At 40.6% G+C, this 18,143-nt stretch overlaps 1 protein-coding gene across 4 annotated transcripts in view; it reads right to left on the bottom strand.

Moving 5' to 3' along the window:
- FBXL20 (F-box and leucine rich repeat protein 20) overlaps positions 1 to 18,143 on the bottom strand; it is a 145,224-nt gene that overhangs the window by 69,645 nt on the left and 57,436 nt on the right. For 3 of the 4 annotated variants that reach the window (XM_061588411.1, XM_061588409.1, XM_061588412.1), the window contains exon 2: positions 5,307 to 5,368. In XM_061588411.1, coding sequence (XP_061444395.1) covers positions 5,307 to 5,368 — 62 coding nt within the window. Of the gene's footprint in view, positions 1 to 5,306; positions 5,369 to 16,086; positions 16,176 to 18,143 lie in introns of all 4 variants that reach the window. The other variant, XM_061588410.1, reaches the window with a different exon arrangement.

Here is an 18,143-nt window from a genome sequence, read left to right as displayed (position 1 = left end):
GGCTTTTCTTTTCTGTAAAGCTTCAGGCAAGTAGTGTAGATGGAAATAGGGAACAAAAACTGAAGGAGCATTTTTCACTTTTATGGAGTTTCCTGGTCAACAGGGAGGGGGGGGCAATTAGCCATATTCTGCCCCTGCCTATGATCAAGTTCTTTGAAGATAAGGGAGCTAGACAGCCCCACCCAGGGGTCCTGATCTACAACACCCCCTCTTCCTGACTTTTGATCTCAGGAAGCCGATAAGAGATAACAGCTAAGGTTCAGTTGCAATGTTGCAAATTGTCTGTCTGACACTGAGCTGCGGATCTCCCCCAGCAGGATCCCCCGGGGATCCACAGACTCCCAGAATTCTCTCTGGTTGACCCATTTCAGCTTGACCAAAGTTAGCTATTCTTGACATTACACAGCAGTGCTGTATGAAAACACACCAGTCTTTGTCTTGCAGAAACTGATGCCCATTTATATGAGAGTCCCCTTGGTAAGACTCCATTCCAAAAGCTGCCCTGCCAATGTGGATTAATGAAGTTTTATAGTATGGACAACAGAAAGTTTCCAGTTCTCAATATTATTACTTATAAAGTTTAACATTTTATAAACTCAATTCTCCCTATTTGTTTTCAAGAGCAAAATCTGGCAGAACCCTGCTGCGCAACTCAGTTTGTCAGAAGGAATTCCAAGGAAAGCAGCCATATTAATCTGCTGCTGCAAAGAAGATGAATGGTCTTGCAATACCTCCAAAATGAATCAATTTATTGTGGCAAAGCTTTCATAAGCAACAGGTTGCTTCTAGATATCTCCCTTAAGTATGAAGACTTTCTGGGCCTGCCTGCATTTTATTTTTATGGTAGGCACCTTTCAGTGGACACTCTCTATAGCCCCAAGTATGCAACTTGGCACAGGAATTCTTGCAACCACATGAAGGATTTAGGTGACAGCTAAACTAATGCAGAATACTGGACCTGGGAGATGTGGGTTCAAGTCCCTGCTCTCAGTGTAACTAGCCTTACAGAGTTGTGAGGATAAAACAGGATAACTTTTATGTATTGATTATTTTTAAGAGGTCTGTTATACCTCTATCTTTGTAATTCTCTGATTGTAAAGAGACTTAGTAAACAGTTCTTCAGGAGGATTCTAAAATAACGAATGTAAAATCTGACCACATAGCTGGGCTATGTGGGATATAATCAGGGTAGTGCCAATTGTTCCTGTTTTCCCCTAAGTGCAAGCAAACGTTTGCTAGTGCTAAAACTCAGGTAGTCATTGACCTATTGCTACACTAAAGCATTTGGGAAAATAGTGTTCATCAATAACCTCATCACACAATGTTCATCAAGTACCATACAGATCCATGAATAAACTAAGAACCATGGGAAAACAGAGGTGGTGGTGTGTGGCCTGCAAGACTGAATCCCATGTGATTCAGCCTCCAAATTAACAAAACATCCAGCAATGGAAGTATCTGAAAACAAGATTTTATTATTTATATCTGAAGAGCTTCAGGTATCTGACAATACCTATCTAATCCTCAACGGATCTCTGGGAAGATTCAGCTCAGAGTGTGTGATTTGTTCAAGGTTTGCCTGGTTTGCTTCATGGCTAAGTGAGTTTTTTACATCCAAAATGAGCAGACTCTCAACCCACTGATTCACACTGGTAATGTGGACTCAAGTTCAAGAAACCAGAGATAAATTAATCACCCAACATTTGTTTTTGTATGATACAGTAGCGGGGGAGGTGTTTGGAAAAATATTTGAAATTCTGAGGAACCAGTGACAAAAGTTGAGACGACAGGATCAAATATTTAAGAGCTATACCTGGTAGCAAAATAGCATAACATCAATCAATCAGTAAGCAAGCTTTAGGTATTAACTATTCTGCTATATTAAGTAGGTATTGGCTATTCTGCTAGGTAGAGAGAAAGGCCAAGTGATACTATCTAACATCCAGTATATCGTGGCACCAAACCAGCAGTTTAACTTCATAATGTCAAGCTGCCTGCTGCTGATCCATCATGTCTGTAACCTGAGCTAGCAAGATTGGCAGGTTTGTTTTACCAGTTCTTGTATCTTACTTGTAACATTAAAATCCACCACTTGACCTTAAGCAGTTGCTTGCTACTGTTCACTGATATAATGCACATACAAGCCACTCTAAGAAACTGCTGATATTTAGTCAAGGGGAAGGTAAAACTGGCATAACTTGCAAACCTGAAGAAAGACACGCTGGAGTCACATGAAGATGGTAAGTTGAATACAAGTATATAAACTGCTTATCCCTCTACTCTGTTCATAGTTTAATAATGAATATGGTATCTGGCATCAACCTGTTAGAATCTGTGAAAATACACTTTTTAATTTCTAAATGACAGCTTCAAACTTTAGGCAGTAGAGTAGAACAGATAATCCAGAAATCAAGAAACAGTTGACTCAACTTCTCCCTTTATGTTCATGTGTATTTCATGATTTCTTACTAGGAATATTGTAGTATCAGTTAAAAATATCCACCAAGTGAACCATGAAAATGACATGAATTTGTTAAGAACAAATCCTGCAAGACTAATCTTATCTCATTTTTTGATTGGGTAACTTCCCTGGTGGACGGTGGGAATGCTGTGGACATAATATATCTTGATGTCAGCAAAGCTTTTGACGAAGTGCCCCATGATATTCTGTAAAATGTACTCCCAGGAAAAAGAACCGAATGCACATTTATGAAACGGGTGATACTTTGCTCAGCAAAATGACATGCAAAAACAATCTTGGAATTGTTGTGGATCACAAGCTGAATGTGAGCCAGCAGTATAATGTGACTTCAAAAAATGTTATTTTAGGCTGCATTAACAGAAGTATAGTTTCCAAATCGCGTGAAGTACTAGTTCCTCTATTCAGCACTTTTTAGGCCTCTTCCTGAGTTCTGAGTCCAGTTCTGGACACCACACTTTAAGAAGGATGCAGACAAACTGGAACAGGGTCAGAGGAGGGCAACAAGGATGATCAGGGCACTGGAAACAAAGCTCTATGAGGAGAGACTGAAAGAACTGGGCATGTTTAGTCTTAAGAGAAGACTGAGGGGAGATATGACAGCACTCTTCCAAATACTTGAAAGACACAGAGGAGGGCCAGGATCTCCTCTTAATCATTCCAGAGTGCAGGACACGGAATAATGTGCTCAAGTTACAGGAAGCCAGATTTCAGCTGAACATCAGGAAAAGCTTCCTTACTGGTACAGCAATGGAACCAGTTACCTAGAGAGGTGGTGGGCTCTCCAACACTGGAGGTTTTCGAGAAGCAGCTGGACAGCCACCTGTTGGGTAAGCTTTAAGAACATAATAAGAGCCTGCTGGATCAGGCCAGTGGCCCATTTAGTCCAGCATCCTGTTCTCACAGTGGCCAACCTTTCAGGTGGATTCCTGCACTGAGCAAGAGGCTGGACTCGATGGCCTTGTAGGCTCCTTCAAATTCTACCATTTTGTGATTGTATGATAATTTAATAGCCTTAGAATATGCAAATTTGCCACAATTCTGCAGCTTACAACAGATCTCTAATGTGAACTTTAATAATAAGTGCTTTCTGTATCTCCTCTATTTGCACTGCCAAATGCTAACAAAAACCATTATACATCACTATGAAACGTTTTTGTTTGTTTGTTCTTTAGGTTATGTTTATTCTTAATATCTGAATTTATTTATATGACAACTTCAAACTATCTTATAAGCGTAGCAGTAGAGGCATATTTAAAGTAGTTCCAATGCCATCTTTGTAAATTCTGATATGAATTGACCAGACCGACACCTCCTAGACTAATGTGGAGATCAGAACTTTGTTCATCAGCTTTCACACACACTTCCTGAATGTTCCAACGCTGTTCTTGGCTCTAAAAATGTGTTGACAAATGCATATTTTGAAAGAAAATGCATTTAAAAATTAGTTTGAGATAATACATTTAGAAACATGTTTTTAAGACGCAAATTTTCTTGCAGATCTTAAAAAATGAAAACTAGACATGAAGCAACTTATAAGTGACCACCACATGAAAGTGACATAGACCAGAGACAGATTGATTAGTCCATCCCTAGTTCCAACAGTAAACCAATAGCCAAATTCTCATTCAATGCAAAGATGAGGTATAAATCTTTAAACTGCCTTCATGTCAAACTCTTACTCAACCCAATATTATCAGGTAGACACCATGCTGCACAATCCTATGCATGTGTATTCAAGAAGTAAGCTCCACTGTATTCAGTGTACCTTACTCTTAGGAAATGTGCATAGAATTGCAGCCTTTCCCTTTAATTCTGACTGTATGAAACAAACTCCCTAATGTGAGTCTTGCTAATCCATCATTGCATAATATAATTTACTGCATTGCTTTGACCACCAGGTTTGGTTTGTAAAAACTCCACCAGATCCCTCAAAAGTGTTTTTTCTTTCAAGACATAGGATGTTTCCTATCCTTGTGCATATGAACATATCTTAAAATGACCAAATAAATATTTGCTGAAGCTTGCGAGACAGGAGGTGATTTGGGATGTATACTGGTGGCGGCAAGAATTCCAGTCTCAATTTCTTTGCTTTCAGTCCAGCAATATAAGAATAAATTGCTTCCTCTGTTGTTGTATAGTTATGGGTTGGCTGTAGGTACTATGAATGGGCCTATCACTGAACCACTACAGGTTGGTCAGGTATAATATCATTATCATAAAAAACAATGATGATGATGTTGTTCCTGGATGGCTGGGAATCCATCTCCCTTGCTTTTGGAAGGTGATGTGAGGGACATAATATACAGATCATGTTTTAATTCGATCACAGAAAGAATTGAGAAATTTGAGTTGTGAGTTGGCTACAAATTGCTCTCTTTGCAAATCTGAAGCAGATTAGCAGTTGTGCTGCCGTGTTTTTATGAGTCTGCTCATTTCCAACAAACTCTTGTAGATTCATAAATAAGTAAGTCTGCAGTGGTCTCTTTCAGCAAAAGGAAACCAAACCAGATAGTACTGTCCCTGAGTTTCTCACTACTTATCGAAGTGGTGGGGTACAAGCAAATACTAATTTTAAGTGCCCCAAACCCAACATTTTGGTTGATGCTGAAAATCATAATTACATTCACCAAATCTAGGCTCGCTGGTAGATTAAAAAATCTGGGAAATATTTGCATAATTCTGCACAACTTTCAGAATTTGTGGAATTTAGCTTTCCAGATTGCAGAATTTAGGGATGTTATTGGTGTGCTGTCAACTAAGATCTCTGCTCAACTCAAGGTATTACTAAAACTCTTAGCCTTGAACAAACCAGAAGGCAACTTACCGAAGCAGCAGTTCTTTGGGAAGCTTTTTATTGATCACAGCCTCATCATTGTTTGAGAACATCTATAATAGAAAACAACAACACAGATTTAGCCTTTTCAATTTCTTTATGGAACTTATCTCTAAAACCCAGGTGAGTATGGCATCTTCATAGGGAATAGCTATTTTTGAGGCAATCTGAAAAGGTGACATTTAAAGAAGATATTGTGCCTTGCATGTTTATTTTAAAAGGTTGGTATTAAAATATAGTGCAACCCACACTGAACATTTAGGATTGTCTAAAGGGAACTAGTCGGAATTACATGATAATTGCTTATTTTGATGTCTTAGTAACGGGCCACTGGAATCAGGAAAACCACCATACCCCTCAAAGGATGTCAGGAGTTTTATTCTCTTCTGATGGATTGTATGGATCTGCCACACCTAGACACAGGCTGCGGAGAGTGGATCTGAGATCCAATAAAATTTCATTTCTATTAATAAGGTGAATGGGTTCTATTCTCCTCAATTATTTCTTTGGAACATATTCACTCTTGATCCTGAAGCACATTTGCCTTCCCAGAAGTGTACATTTTGAATCACTTGCCTGAATCATCTTGAAAGCTTTGCTTTGCAAGAATCTTGGCATGGTGCTCACTTGTTTGTTCCTACTATCTATTCATGGTGCATTTTCTTATGAGAGACATACAACAGACTTTGAGATAGAGATATGTACTTTTAGATATAAGAGGTTATTCATATCCAACTCCCATCAGAGGCTCATCTAGCAGAAAATGCTAACCCTAGTATATTAACTATTTATTATTATTTATTAAATATGTGTCAAGTAGCACAACAGGCCTCTAGCAAACTTGCAATAAAAATAAAATATACAATGCCACAAATACATTTTTTAAAAATATATAAATCAACATTATAAAGCAGACACCACCAACTAAGTCTCACTTTAAACAGAAAAACTAACCCACACAACCAATGATATTAAACTATCAGCATATAGTTGATCAGCTGAGCTCTTCAGGATTTTCAGAGATTTTCTATCCCAAATCATGTCTCAGACCATGGTTTGAAGCAGGGCCAGTGCCAGTGCCAGGCATGCCGGGGCCCTTGGGCACCAGCTTGCCCCGGGCCCTGGCGCACGTGCATGTACACACACACGCCCCACCTACCTGTCTCGCCTGTCTTTTGTGGCTGTGCGTGCTGGGCTGCCATTAACCAGGATGGAGGCCAAGGTTTCCCTAAGGGGCTGAAGCCTCCGCTGCCATCTAGCACGCATGCATGTTATGCATGCACATCCCTGCCATCAATCAAGATGGTGGCAGGGGCATCAGCAAGTTAGGGAAACCTCGGAGGCCATCTTGGTTAATGGCAGCCCTGTGTGCACAGCCGCAAAAGGCAGAAGAGACATGTAGGGGGAGCCGGCAAACAGCCAGGCGGCTGGGAAGCTGTCTGCCGTAGGTCGCGGAAGGAGAGCACTACTCCTTCCCCATCCTATTGAGGGGCCCCTCAGGGGTCCCTGTGGCCCCAGGGGCCCTCAGCAAGGGCCCAACCTGGTTGCCCTTTAGCACCAGCCCTGGTTTGAATGCACATGATGTAGCAAATCTGGGTCTGGTGCGCCTGGATGGGAAACTGCCAGGGACACTATGTACACTCCCTTGGGTTCTAATATGAAAGAAAAGTGGATATAAAAAGGGATATAAGAAGCTGCCTTCAATTAAGTCAGAACATCATTCTACCTAATACAGTATTGTCTACACTGACTGTCAACAGCTCTTCAGAGTTCCAGACCAGAGAATTCCCAACCTTACTTGGAGGTGTCACAGATTGAACCTGGGACTGGATACTTGGTACAACACCAGCACAGGCTGCAAGGACAGAGAAGAGGGGTTGCTGTGGTCTACAGAACTTCTGTCTCTGTCACCAAGAAACTATGTACTGTCAGGGGTCTCTTGAAATCAACTTCAGGAAATGGAGTTTTAGACCCTTTGGAGGCCCACTGTGAATTGTTTGCAAGGCACCTCAAGGGTAATGTTGCTCGCTTCCATAGCAATCTTGATGGCCCATCCACTTCTACTGTAGTCCCCAATGAGATGTCCAGTGCAATGTCTGCTGCAACTTCTTGGGATTGGTTTCAGTTGATGGGGCTTGCCGAGGGAGTATGACCGAGTGGATCCAGGGTGTGGTCAATGCACCATTGAGGGAGGGAGTGGTCCCAGCTGCCCTGAAAGAGGCAGCTCCTAAAAAGTCCACCCTGGCCCGGTTGGTTTATGACAATTATTGCATGGTTGTAAATACTCCCTTCTTAGGAAAGATGATTGAGAGGTTTGTGGTGTAGTCTGTTTTTAAGATGTTTTAGAGTGTTTTTAGTGTTTTTGTTTGCTGACCTGGGCTCCTACTGGGAGGAAGGACGGGATATAAATTTAATAGATAAAACGAATAAAACAATTTGCCAATTCAGGTGACTTGAAAAATTAGAGTTAGAAGACCTTAATTTCTTCCACTACAGGCTATCATATCCTGTCTAGTTTGGCAACGGTTTATAAAAGGCCACCAAGAACACTTTACCCAGGAACACCATCAATATTCCCAAACCTCATCTACCTTACTGCTTCCGAATGCTTTCCCTGAACAATGTTTGCATCTCTTGCATGGTAAACCAAAGGGAGCCACAGACCACGACTGCTGGTTTAGTGTTATATCTGAGCAGGGCACTGCGACTTGTTTCACTCGAACACAGCATAATTGGTAAGCCAAGAACAAACCTTGACTCAAAAGCATAGTTTATTTGGAGTGGAACAAGCCATAATTCCTGATTCTGACATAAAAGTAAGATATGGAACATGGTTTGTTGCTCCCACTTGTGCTAGGGGAGAAACAATGCAGGAGTTATCTTTTTTTTTTTTTACAATAATTTTTATTCAAATTTTCATAAAACATACAAACCAAAATCATAAAACATTCAAAGACAAAAAACAAAACAAAACAAAAATGATTAAACAAAAAAATAAAATGTTGACTTCCCATTTGTCGCAGATCAAATCAGTTATAGGTCTACAATATATAACAATCCTGTCTCTTAAATTATATTATAAAATCACTTTCCTCCAGTAGTTATCTTAATTAATCATCAAATCTCATAAACATTACTTTATTCTTTCCACAAAAAGTCAAAGAGAGGTTTCAATTCTTTAAGAAATGTATCTATCAATTTTTCTCCAAATAAACATGTCGATTAATCCATCTCGTTAATAATAATAATAATCTTATTGTCATAACCATAGTCCAAATAAACATATCGATTAATCCATCTCATCAAAATCTGTTAGGTCCAATAATTTCAATAGCCATTATTCCATTATCCCTATTAATTCCATCTTCCATCTTCAATAGTCCTGTTAAGTCCAGTAATTTCAGTGTCCAATCTTCCATTATCAGTATTCCATAATAATCTTGCTGTCATAGCCGTAGTCATATAATAAGAGTCTGATGGGAATTTCCTCTATCCCAAATATTTTCTTGCCATCAATTCTGAATAAGTTGCTGAAATATTGTTGTAAAGTCGTATCTCTGTTCTTCTTTTTTACAAAATGCACTGGCTCATCTCTTGAGAGTTTTTCCATTGTCACATGGCTGCTGTTAATTCCATAGATTTTCTCTATATCAAGCTCCATCACGTCATTCCAGTCCAGAAGATTATCCAAGCCATTGATAACTTTATCTCTAATATCTTCATTAATTTCTTCAGAGATAACGTTAAATTCCAAACAGTAGATTTTATTTCTAATATCCATAAACTCCAGATCTTTTTCCAATTCCACATTTGTTCCAATCTCCAGGGCTTGTATCTTCCCTTTATTTTTTCTTTTCTCATCTCTGATCTCATTCCCCTCTCTCACAGGATCCCCTATTTCTTTAAGCTCCTGCGTCATTTTGTTCAGTTCCATTTTCAGCTCCTTACTGCCCTGTCGCAGGGTTTGTTTCGTTATCTCAATCTCATCCATTATTTTCTGAAACATAATTACTTCCAGATTCTCAGCCACTTTCTTGATTGCCATTTTTTAAAACCACGAAAACAAAGCAAAACAAAAATAAAGAAGAACCACTTCTTATTTCAGCAACAATTGGGTTAATATTCCAGGCTTGATGACATCACAGTATAAACAGAGCAGCCTGCCTTATCTCTCTATGTTCAAGAATACAAAACAAATTTAGTTCCCAGCATCAAAACAGTTAGCGGCGTCGTGAAGAAGCAGATTCGTCAAAATAAAATAGACCAAAAAGAGAATAGTCCCAGACAATATAATGTTCCTCGGAATAGAAATCCCTCTTCTGTGTATATCTTTAGAATGCACTTCCAGGACAGCTTTTTGCAATAGAAACAGAGATAAGCTGTTAATTTCGTGAATAACAGAGAAGAGTTATAGCTCACCCAGAAGCTCTTTAAAGCTGATTAAATTGACAAATCTCTTTTTGCTGCAACAATTTAAACCAAGTAAAAAAAATAATAGAAAGAAGGGTGCTTGCCTGTTAGTCTGTTTTCTCTTTGAAGAAAAGATAAACGTATCGCATTAAACAGATAGAGCTTGTTCGGAAGTCCGTCCGGCATTGCTGGCTGGACCTTTTCTCATAAATTAATGAAATCCAGTCCTCCCAACAAAAACAGGCTTTTGAGGTTGATCTCTACGTTTCTCCCTGCCCGGGAGAAATTTCATCAGTCAAAATAAAAATGTTCTGACTGATTTATATCTGAATAAGCTTCTTTTGAGGCGGGAGCCCGTCTCAAAAGCAGGCACAAGCGAAGTCACCCTTCCCGGAAGTCACAATGCAGGAGTTATCTGTGTGTTCACAGGAAATCTTTAACTATGGTTTGTTGTAGGAGTGGGGAATTATGGCCTTCCAGATGTTGGAATACAGCTCCCACCATCCCTGATCATTGGCCATGATTGGAGTTGGGGTCCAACAATATCCAGAGGGCCACATGTTCCCCACACCTAGTGCAGTTAAATGGAGAATTGCAATGTCGTGTAGTGCTGAACTTGAGGCCACAATTGGTTCAGATCCCTTAGAGATCCTTGGAGCACCATCAAATTACACCTTGTGAGATCAGTTTCAGTTGTTGCAATCTACGGATTTGGATAGGACAGTTGCGGCAATGAGACCTACAATGTGCCCTCTCGACAAAGAGGTCCTCCTGGGAGCCAAAGGTTTTAGAAAACTATCATCCAGTCTCTAACATTCCTTTCCTGGGAAAGGTGATTGAGTAGGTGGTAGCCAGTCAGCTGCAGATATGCCTGGAGGAAGCAGACTATCTAGATCCATTCCAGTCACGTTTCAGACCCGATTTTGGCAATGAAACAGCTTTGGTCACCCTGATTGACGAACTTTATTATGAGAGAGACAGGGGAAGTGTGACCCCGTTGGTTCTCCTCTCAGTAGCTTTACGGTGTCCTGGAGCAATTTATGGAGGAGGGAGTGGGAAGTACTGAATTACAGTGGCTCCATGCCTATCTGTGCAGCCGCTGCAAGACAGTGGTACTAGGAAACTGTTGCTCAACCCCATGGTTTTTGAGTTGTGGGGTCCCATATGGGTCCATTCTGTCTTCTAACCTATTTAACATCTATATGAAATGTTTGGGAGTTGTCATCCAGAGATCTGAAGCATGGTGCCATCTGAATACTAATGACACACAGCTCTATCTCTCCATTCTACTGCAATCAGAAGAGGCTATGAAGGTGTTGGACCACTGTGTGGAAGCAGTGATGCACAGGGGCTAATAAACAGGATGAATCCTGATGAGATGGAGGTGTGTGTGTGGGTCCTGAGTCTAGGAATGAGATGTACAACCTGTTCTCAGAGTGGCTGTAGTCCCCCTGAAGGAACAGGTTTGTAGTTGGTATACCTAGATTCCAACTTGTCACTGGAGTCTCAAATTACCTCTCTGGCTACGACTGCTTATGCCCAGTTTAGGCTGGTTCGCCAGCTACAGCCATTCCTGGATCAAGATATCGTGGTTTCAGTTGTTCATGCTCTGATAAATTCCTGCCTGGACTATTGTAATGCATTCTATGTGGGGCTGCCCTTGAAGATGGTCCTGAGGATGCAGTTAGTGCAGAATGTGGATGCTAGGCTGATAAGTGGGGCAGCCCAATGAGACCATTAGAGCACTGTACTGGCTGCTAGTGAGATACCAGGCCCAATTTATCAATTTACTAGCACACAAGCCCCTGAATGGTTTGGGATTCAATTATCTAAAACAGTGCCTTCCCCAGTATCAACCATCTCAGGCTCTATAATCATCCTTTTGGTGGTGCTGCCACTGGGGGTCGCCCAGCTGGTAGTAACCCATGACAGGGCCTTCTTGGTGGCAGTTTCCTGTATGTGGAATGGCCTCCCTAGTGAGGTGCATCTGCCTCCCTTCACTATTAACTTTTAGGAGAAATTTAAAAACATTCCTGTTTACTCAGGGTTTTCATGATGGCTGAAAAGTCCTGTCCCTGACAACATTGTAATTGTTAGCTTGAGAGTAGATTGTTTTTAGGAGTTTAATTCTTTTTAGAAGGTTGTTTTTAGAAGTTTTAATTGGACCGTCTTAGTATTGGGCTCGTTTGGAGGAAGGTATGGGCTATAAATTCAGTAAATAAATAAAATTATGGGATAGAATCCTAGCCTTTGACTGGAAGAACAGTTCAAATTCGCATAAAGTTCACTAAGTGACTTGGGGTCATTCATGCTCTCTTACCGGAAAACTTAATCTATGCTGCCTTGAGCTCCTTGGAGGAGGGCAGAAAACAAACAAGAGTTGAATTACAGAAGGCTAGAAATGTTGAAAAATGGAAATGGACTGCCTTCAAGTCGATCCTGACTTATGGCTACCCTATGAATAGGGATTTCATGGTAAGCGGTATTCAGAGGGGGTTCACCATTGCCTCCCTCTGAGGCTAGTCCTCCCCAGCTGGCTAGGGCCTGCTCAGCTTGCTACAGCTGCACCAGCCAGCCCCTTCCTTGTCTGCAATTGCCAGCTGGGGGGCAACTGGGCTCCTTGGGACTATGCAGCTTGCCCATGGCTGCACAGGTGGCAGGGCATGTAACCCCTGAGCCACTCACTGTGGGGGTGATCTTTAGCTGGCCCTTTACTCCCAGGAGACGTGAGCGAGAAGTACACATATGTGCAACCTCCACCCAGGACTTGGAAGAGGGTTAGCAAAACTTCTTTCACCGCTTCCCTCGCTTGAATCCTGACTTGCCACCTTCCATAACTACATGCAGATTAAATCGAAAGGTAACAAAAACATGCAAGAAATATATATGGCTACAACAAATGCACTTATTGACCTGAGCTGCATCCAAGAGTTGATCCCTCCACACAGACAAACTTTACATTGTCAAGTCTCAACTCTCACTGTCCAAGAACAAATTTGTTGAATAATTCCCATTGCTCAACACTCACAGAATTACAGGCCCACCAAATTATAGACACTACAGAATTACAGGGCCAGGGCTTTAATTTACTTTTCTTGATATAGAGTTTGCACAGTTGCATCCATACACTCCCCAATAAGGATCAATACATTTGTTCAAGTTTGTCAAGAGATGCTGTGAGGGTGAGGCAAATGGATGTTGACAAGATAATTACGTATACAGGACTTGGGACCCTGAAGCAAGCAAGTTTTGATTCTGTAAAGTAACTGAATTAAATGCATACATGGTGAAGGTGAATAGGTGTGAAGATGCAATATCCATGCTTGAAGAAAAAACTCTGATAATGAAAGAATGTTGAGGCAATAGCCAGGAGGAGGTAGTGCATCAGAATTTTGTCTCTTTAATGAGGTTAACATTTTTGTGCTAAAACACTCTAGCAAATGCATCTGAGGAAGGAATATGGGCATGCAAGGCAGACTGTATTCCATCCTATAAGAATATCAGCACCTGACCATGCAAAAAGCTGTTGGTCTGAATGTGCCTTGTTGTGAGGGTAAACAGCAAGTTTTAGGTAAATGGAAATTCAAACAGTACAGACACCTTACATGGGAGCCAATTTTCAGCTTTGCAGTTAGCACTGAGGAGGAACAAAAGGGTCATCACCCTCCTTCAGGTGTAATGGCAAAAAGAAATGAGCAAGCATGGTTCAATACTGTATATAGCAGGGGTAGCTAATGTCTGGTCCAGGGTCCTCCCATAGTCTCCAAAGCACATTTTTCTGGCCCTCCAAGACCTCACGAATTCTGGCACTGGCAGCAAAAATAAAAATAACACAGACATAGTGCTGGAGCAGATAGAAGGTTTAAATGTCTCTGCATCAGACTGTTCAACCACTGAGTAGGGAGGGGGGCAATAAGGCCCCTCTGCAACTCATCTGCACAGATCAGTTAAAGAGGGAGGCTGCATGCCTCTGTGTGTGTACCTGTCCAGCATGAGTTTGTCCTCTCTCTGTGTGAAAGTGTAAGGTGGTCACACCTGCAGCTGGCATACAGACCCCAGAAGATTGGCTAAGAGTGAATTGTGGTCCTGGGTTTTTTTTTGGGGGGGGGGCAGGTTTAAAAAAAGTTAGCCACCCCTGCTACTGAGTATGCTAGACATACATTTTATTGTTTGAAAAGTCTGTCCTGCTCTCCTCCTCAAGAGCTCAGGAAGTATCTTTCTTATCCATAACCCTTTGAGGCTGGTCAGACTAAGAGTGGTCAGAAATGAGCGAGGATAGATACAAGGTCTGCCAGGTCCCCATTCTTTCCCAAACAGCAGAAAAGGCTGCTATTTTCTCCACAGAAGCTGGGTTTTTTACATTTATCCAGAACAAACTTGACAAAGAAGCCCTACCTCTTACTCCATCTCGATGCATCAGATATGACACAGCTACATCTACTTTGGTGGCAACTACATAAGCAAGTCATCTTTATATGGCATGAGCTAAAATGTGTTATTTGGGCATTTGCTCTTCCAACCATTCATTAGATGTCACTGCTGTAGAAACTAGGTCACATTTATTCAAGGGGAATCCTTCCTTGGAAAAAAGACACTTAACACAACAAAAAGCAGTAACGGCAAAAAAACATGGGTTGCTTTCCCGATTTATATACAATCCGATTTTACAATTCAAGAAATGCTTGAACTATAAAGACATATCTGGTATGGGCCACCTTTCCTTTTCCTGTGGCACATCGTGACCACTTGCCTTCTGCAATCCCAGGCATGTAGATTTTAACCCAGAATCTGGGATCTGTGGCAAGATTCAGAGCCCTGAGAATCTTGGCTTTCGTTATACAGACAAACAGAGTTTCAGAACGGAAAGATGTAGAGTCCCATGAGTCTGGATGTAGAGATCTAGAAAAAGTTGAGGGGGCTATTAAAAACCTCAAACAGCTCTAACCAATGGATGGTGGTTCGGCCTTCCATGCTGCATTGATCACTAGGGGGACAAGATGCAGCTTCGCAGCTAATCTAGGGGCACTCTAGCCAGGAGCCAGTTCACATTTTCCCTGAACTTTCCATCTCAAACTCTGAGAATTAACAGACTGGCAATATAAATTTGTAATGTGGCATATCACAGTAATGTCCAAATTAATCTACTTGTTGAGAAATCAAGGAGAGGCAAATTCTTGTGAATTTATGAGAAAGTGGGTTTTGTTTGTGGCATTGTGAAATTACAAATGACTGCATGCATCTTGGAATGGGTATTCTTTCTCTATTATGAAACAATGTATATGAGTAATGGAAAATGTAATTTGAATGAATTACATAGCCTTTTGTATGTTGATTTTTTTGTATATTAAAATAAAAATAAATTTATAATAGTATAAAAGCATAGCTTTTAATATGGCAGGAATTCAACTAATTTATCAACTAGAACTTGCAGTGGTACATAACATCTGAACAGAAATTTGATGCTGTTCAGTGTCTTTCATTTCCATTTTACAGGCCAAATTGTGGAGGTGTACATGTCTGCGTTATTATATATTAGCAGCCTCATACCCAGCATTGCTGGGGAATTTTAGAAATCTAAAAGATCAGTGCAATTTTAAAAGACGTGGTTAGAATTAGAGCAGTTTTGAAAGGTTCAGTCCACCAGTTTGATTAAAAATGGCATCCAACTGTGTCCAAACATAGACAAAAACCTCAGAAACCATCATGCAAAATTTGGTTACAATGCCTTAAAAAGTGTCTAAATGTATAGCAGAGAAGCAGCTTTCCAAAATATAAAGTAGATTTGGTCTGGTTCAAGGCTATCCCTTATGATTATAGCTTGGCAAAATGAACCATAGTTTTGCATACAGGAGTCTTGCTTATTAGGGCTTACAAGCATGAAAGGCATGTGGACTGCATTATCAAATGTTTTGGAGTAAACTAGAAGAAAGTATAAACTAATATCTTAAAGCGTGTTAGCAAAAAAAAATAGCAATCAACCCTGTGAGCATGGGAAGCAGAGTAAATTATACTAAAGTAAGGGAGATTATCCACATTTTCACAATTCATATAGATAGCAGAAATTAGCTCTTGGCACAGAATTTTCTACCCACAGTTTTTAGGATAGAGCCCACATAATTTTAATCATGAAAGTGAATGTGACAGGAAGTACAATGAAGGTCAAGGAAACTTACACAGAGCAGAGTTCTCCCTGACTCCTAGAATTACCAGCTAAGTCACATATAATTCTGTCAAACTATTCAAGAACCATGAGGGATAGAAACCTAGCTTTTTTAACAATATGGAAGAGCTAAAAATGGCAAATTCATATCATGCAGTATTTAAATACAGAACTGTGTAAAAATTTCAAATACTTACATACCAGCATCATGACTACGCATCCAAGGGTTTTTTATACTGATTTGGGAATGAGTTTGTTCCCATGAAGCCAAGGTGGCTGACCTGGAGAACCTAAAAAAGGTAGAGAAGTTGGTGGGCAAGGTCTCTGGAGACATGATAGCTTCATCCTGCTAGCAGGAAGACAGCTCCACCACAATAATGGAATAGCAGGGTCTCAGGGTAGGAGGAAGAGCCTGCCCCTCTTTAGGGTGAAAATTTGATACTTGGAATGGTTTTGGTTCCTCAGTTGAGAAATGAGGGAAGTATCACTGCCTACTATGTTGGAAAAAGTAGTTTCTGTACCCCCAGGGCGAGAGATTGGTGGGGACGGTTTCCGCCCCCTTGAGTGAGAAGGGGGAGGGTTTAGTAGGAATGTTTTATTTAGAGTGTGTGTGTGCACTATTTGGCTGTATATAGATTTGAGTGGTTCTCATGGTATGGATATGCAAATGTGCTGTTTTTAGGATGTGAGGTTGAATTATGTGAGTGGTTGTAGAGTGTGATTTGAGGTGTGCTAAAATACAGTAGGGCCCTGCTTTCTGGTGCCCTGCTTTTTGGTGTTCTGTTAATACGGCGGCACCAGTGGGGTGATAAGCTGGAGCGTGGGGAGCTCGGCCGCTACAGCTGATCACTGTCAGCTGGAGCACGGCAGCTGGAATACAGTAGGGCCTCACTTTCCGGCAGTTTCTGCTTTTCGGCAGGGGCCTGGAATGTAACCTGCCGTATGAATGGGGCCCTACTGTAGTAAGTTTTAGTGTCTTGGTTTCGAATGTTGATAGTTTTGAACACGAGCGTATTGATCTTGTAAGGGTGTGTTTGAGTAAACTAAATGATATCTATTTTCAACTGTAGTTAGATGAAATTCTGTTATAAAAGGGACTGGCTGTTTTAATTGTTTTGCTTTTAATTACACTGATTAAGAAATGAGCTGATTTTATTTACTATGTTTAATGCTTGTTTTTTTAACTTGATTTTAATTTTTTTCTTGAAGCCTAAGGAATATTTTGTTTAGTCTATGTTATGTTTTTCTTCTTGTATTTCTCGTGCTTAATTTTATTTGCATATATGTTGATACTAAAGAGGATCTTTTGTTCTGTTAATTGTATTTTATCGATCGTGGTTTTTGTATCTGCTGTTTTAAGATGTTTTGACTGTTGTCATAGGCCGCTTAGAGTTTTATTTAAATATAAACAGTATATAAATGGTATAAATAAACAATCCCTTAGGCTTAGAAGGGACCCAATCCTTGAGGGAATGAACAGTTATCTTCTTGTGCAGAGGACATTCCTCTAGGGGTAGGTGGGATCCTGGTGGTGGTTCATTAGGAACATAGGGTTTGTGATGGAAATGCAAACCACAAGATGACTTGCTTGCCTGTTGCAAATGTCACATGTTATCTAGATAGCCTCGTGCTGGCGAGGAGTCTGGTCATGGTGCATGCCAGTACCAATAACATAGGGAAATAAAATCATGAGTTCCTGGAAGCAAAATTTAGATTGCTAAGTAGGAGGTTAAAATACAGGATTTTTAATGTGGCAGTCTCTGAAATGTTACCTGTTCCGCACAAAGGGTCAGCTAGACAGGCACAATTGAGTAGTCTCAATACATGGATGAGAAAGTGATGTTGGGAGGAGGGGTTTTGATTTGTTAGGCACTAAGAAACATTTTAGGACAAGCTGGGTCTGTACAAAAGGGATGGGCTCTGCTTGAAACAGGACAGAACTAGACTGCTGGCATTTAAAATAAAAAAGGCAGCATAGCAGTTTTTAACTGATTGTGGGAGAGAAAGCCAACAGGAGCTGAGGAGTGTCTAGTTTGGAACATATCTCCCAGGGATGAGAGTGAAAATGTTTATGATCATTCAAATGGTGAAGGAGGTAGAACTAGACACTGAGAGCACAGGGTATGATAGCAATGCAAAGAGGCCAATTTGTAGGGTAAAACACATGTGCTAATGTTATGTGGAGGGAGGCACCATATGCAAATGTTTATATGCTAATACTAGAAGCCTTTGAGCAAAGATGACTGAGTTGGAATGCT

The sequence above is a fragment of the Rhineura floridana genome, chromosome 11 (genome assembly GCF_030035675.1).
Source record: "Rhineura floridana isolate rRhiFlo1 chromosome 11, rRhiFlo1.hap2, whole genome shotgun sequence".
Taxonomy (NCBI): domain Eukaryota; kingdom Metazoa; phylum Chordata; class Lepidosauria; order Squamata; family Rhineuridae; genus Rhineura; species Rhineura floridana.
This window is presented reverse-complemented; position numbering and strand designations above follow the sequence as displayed.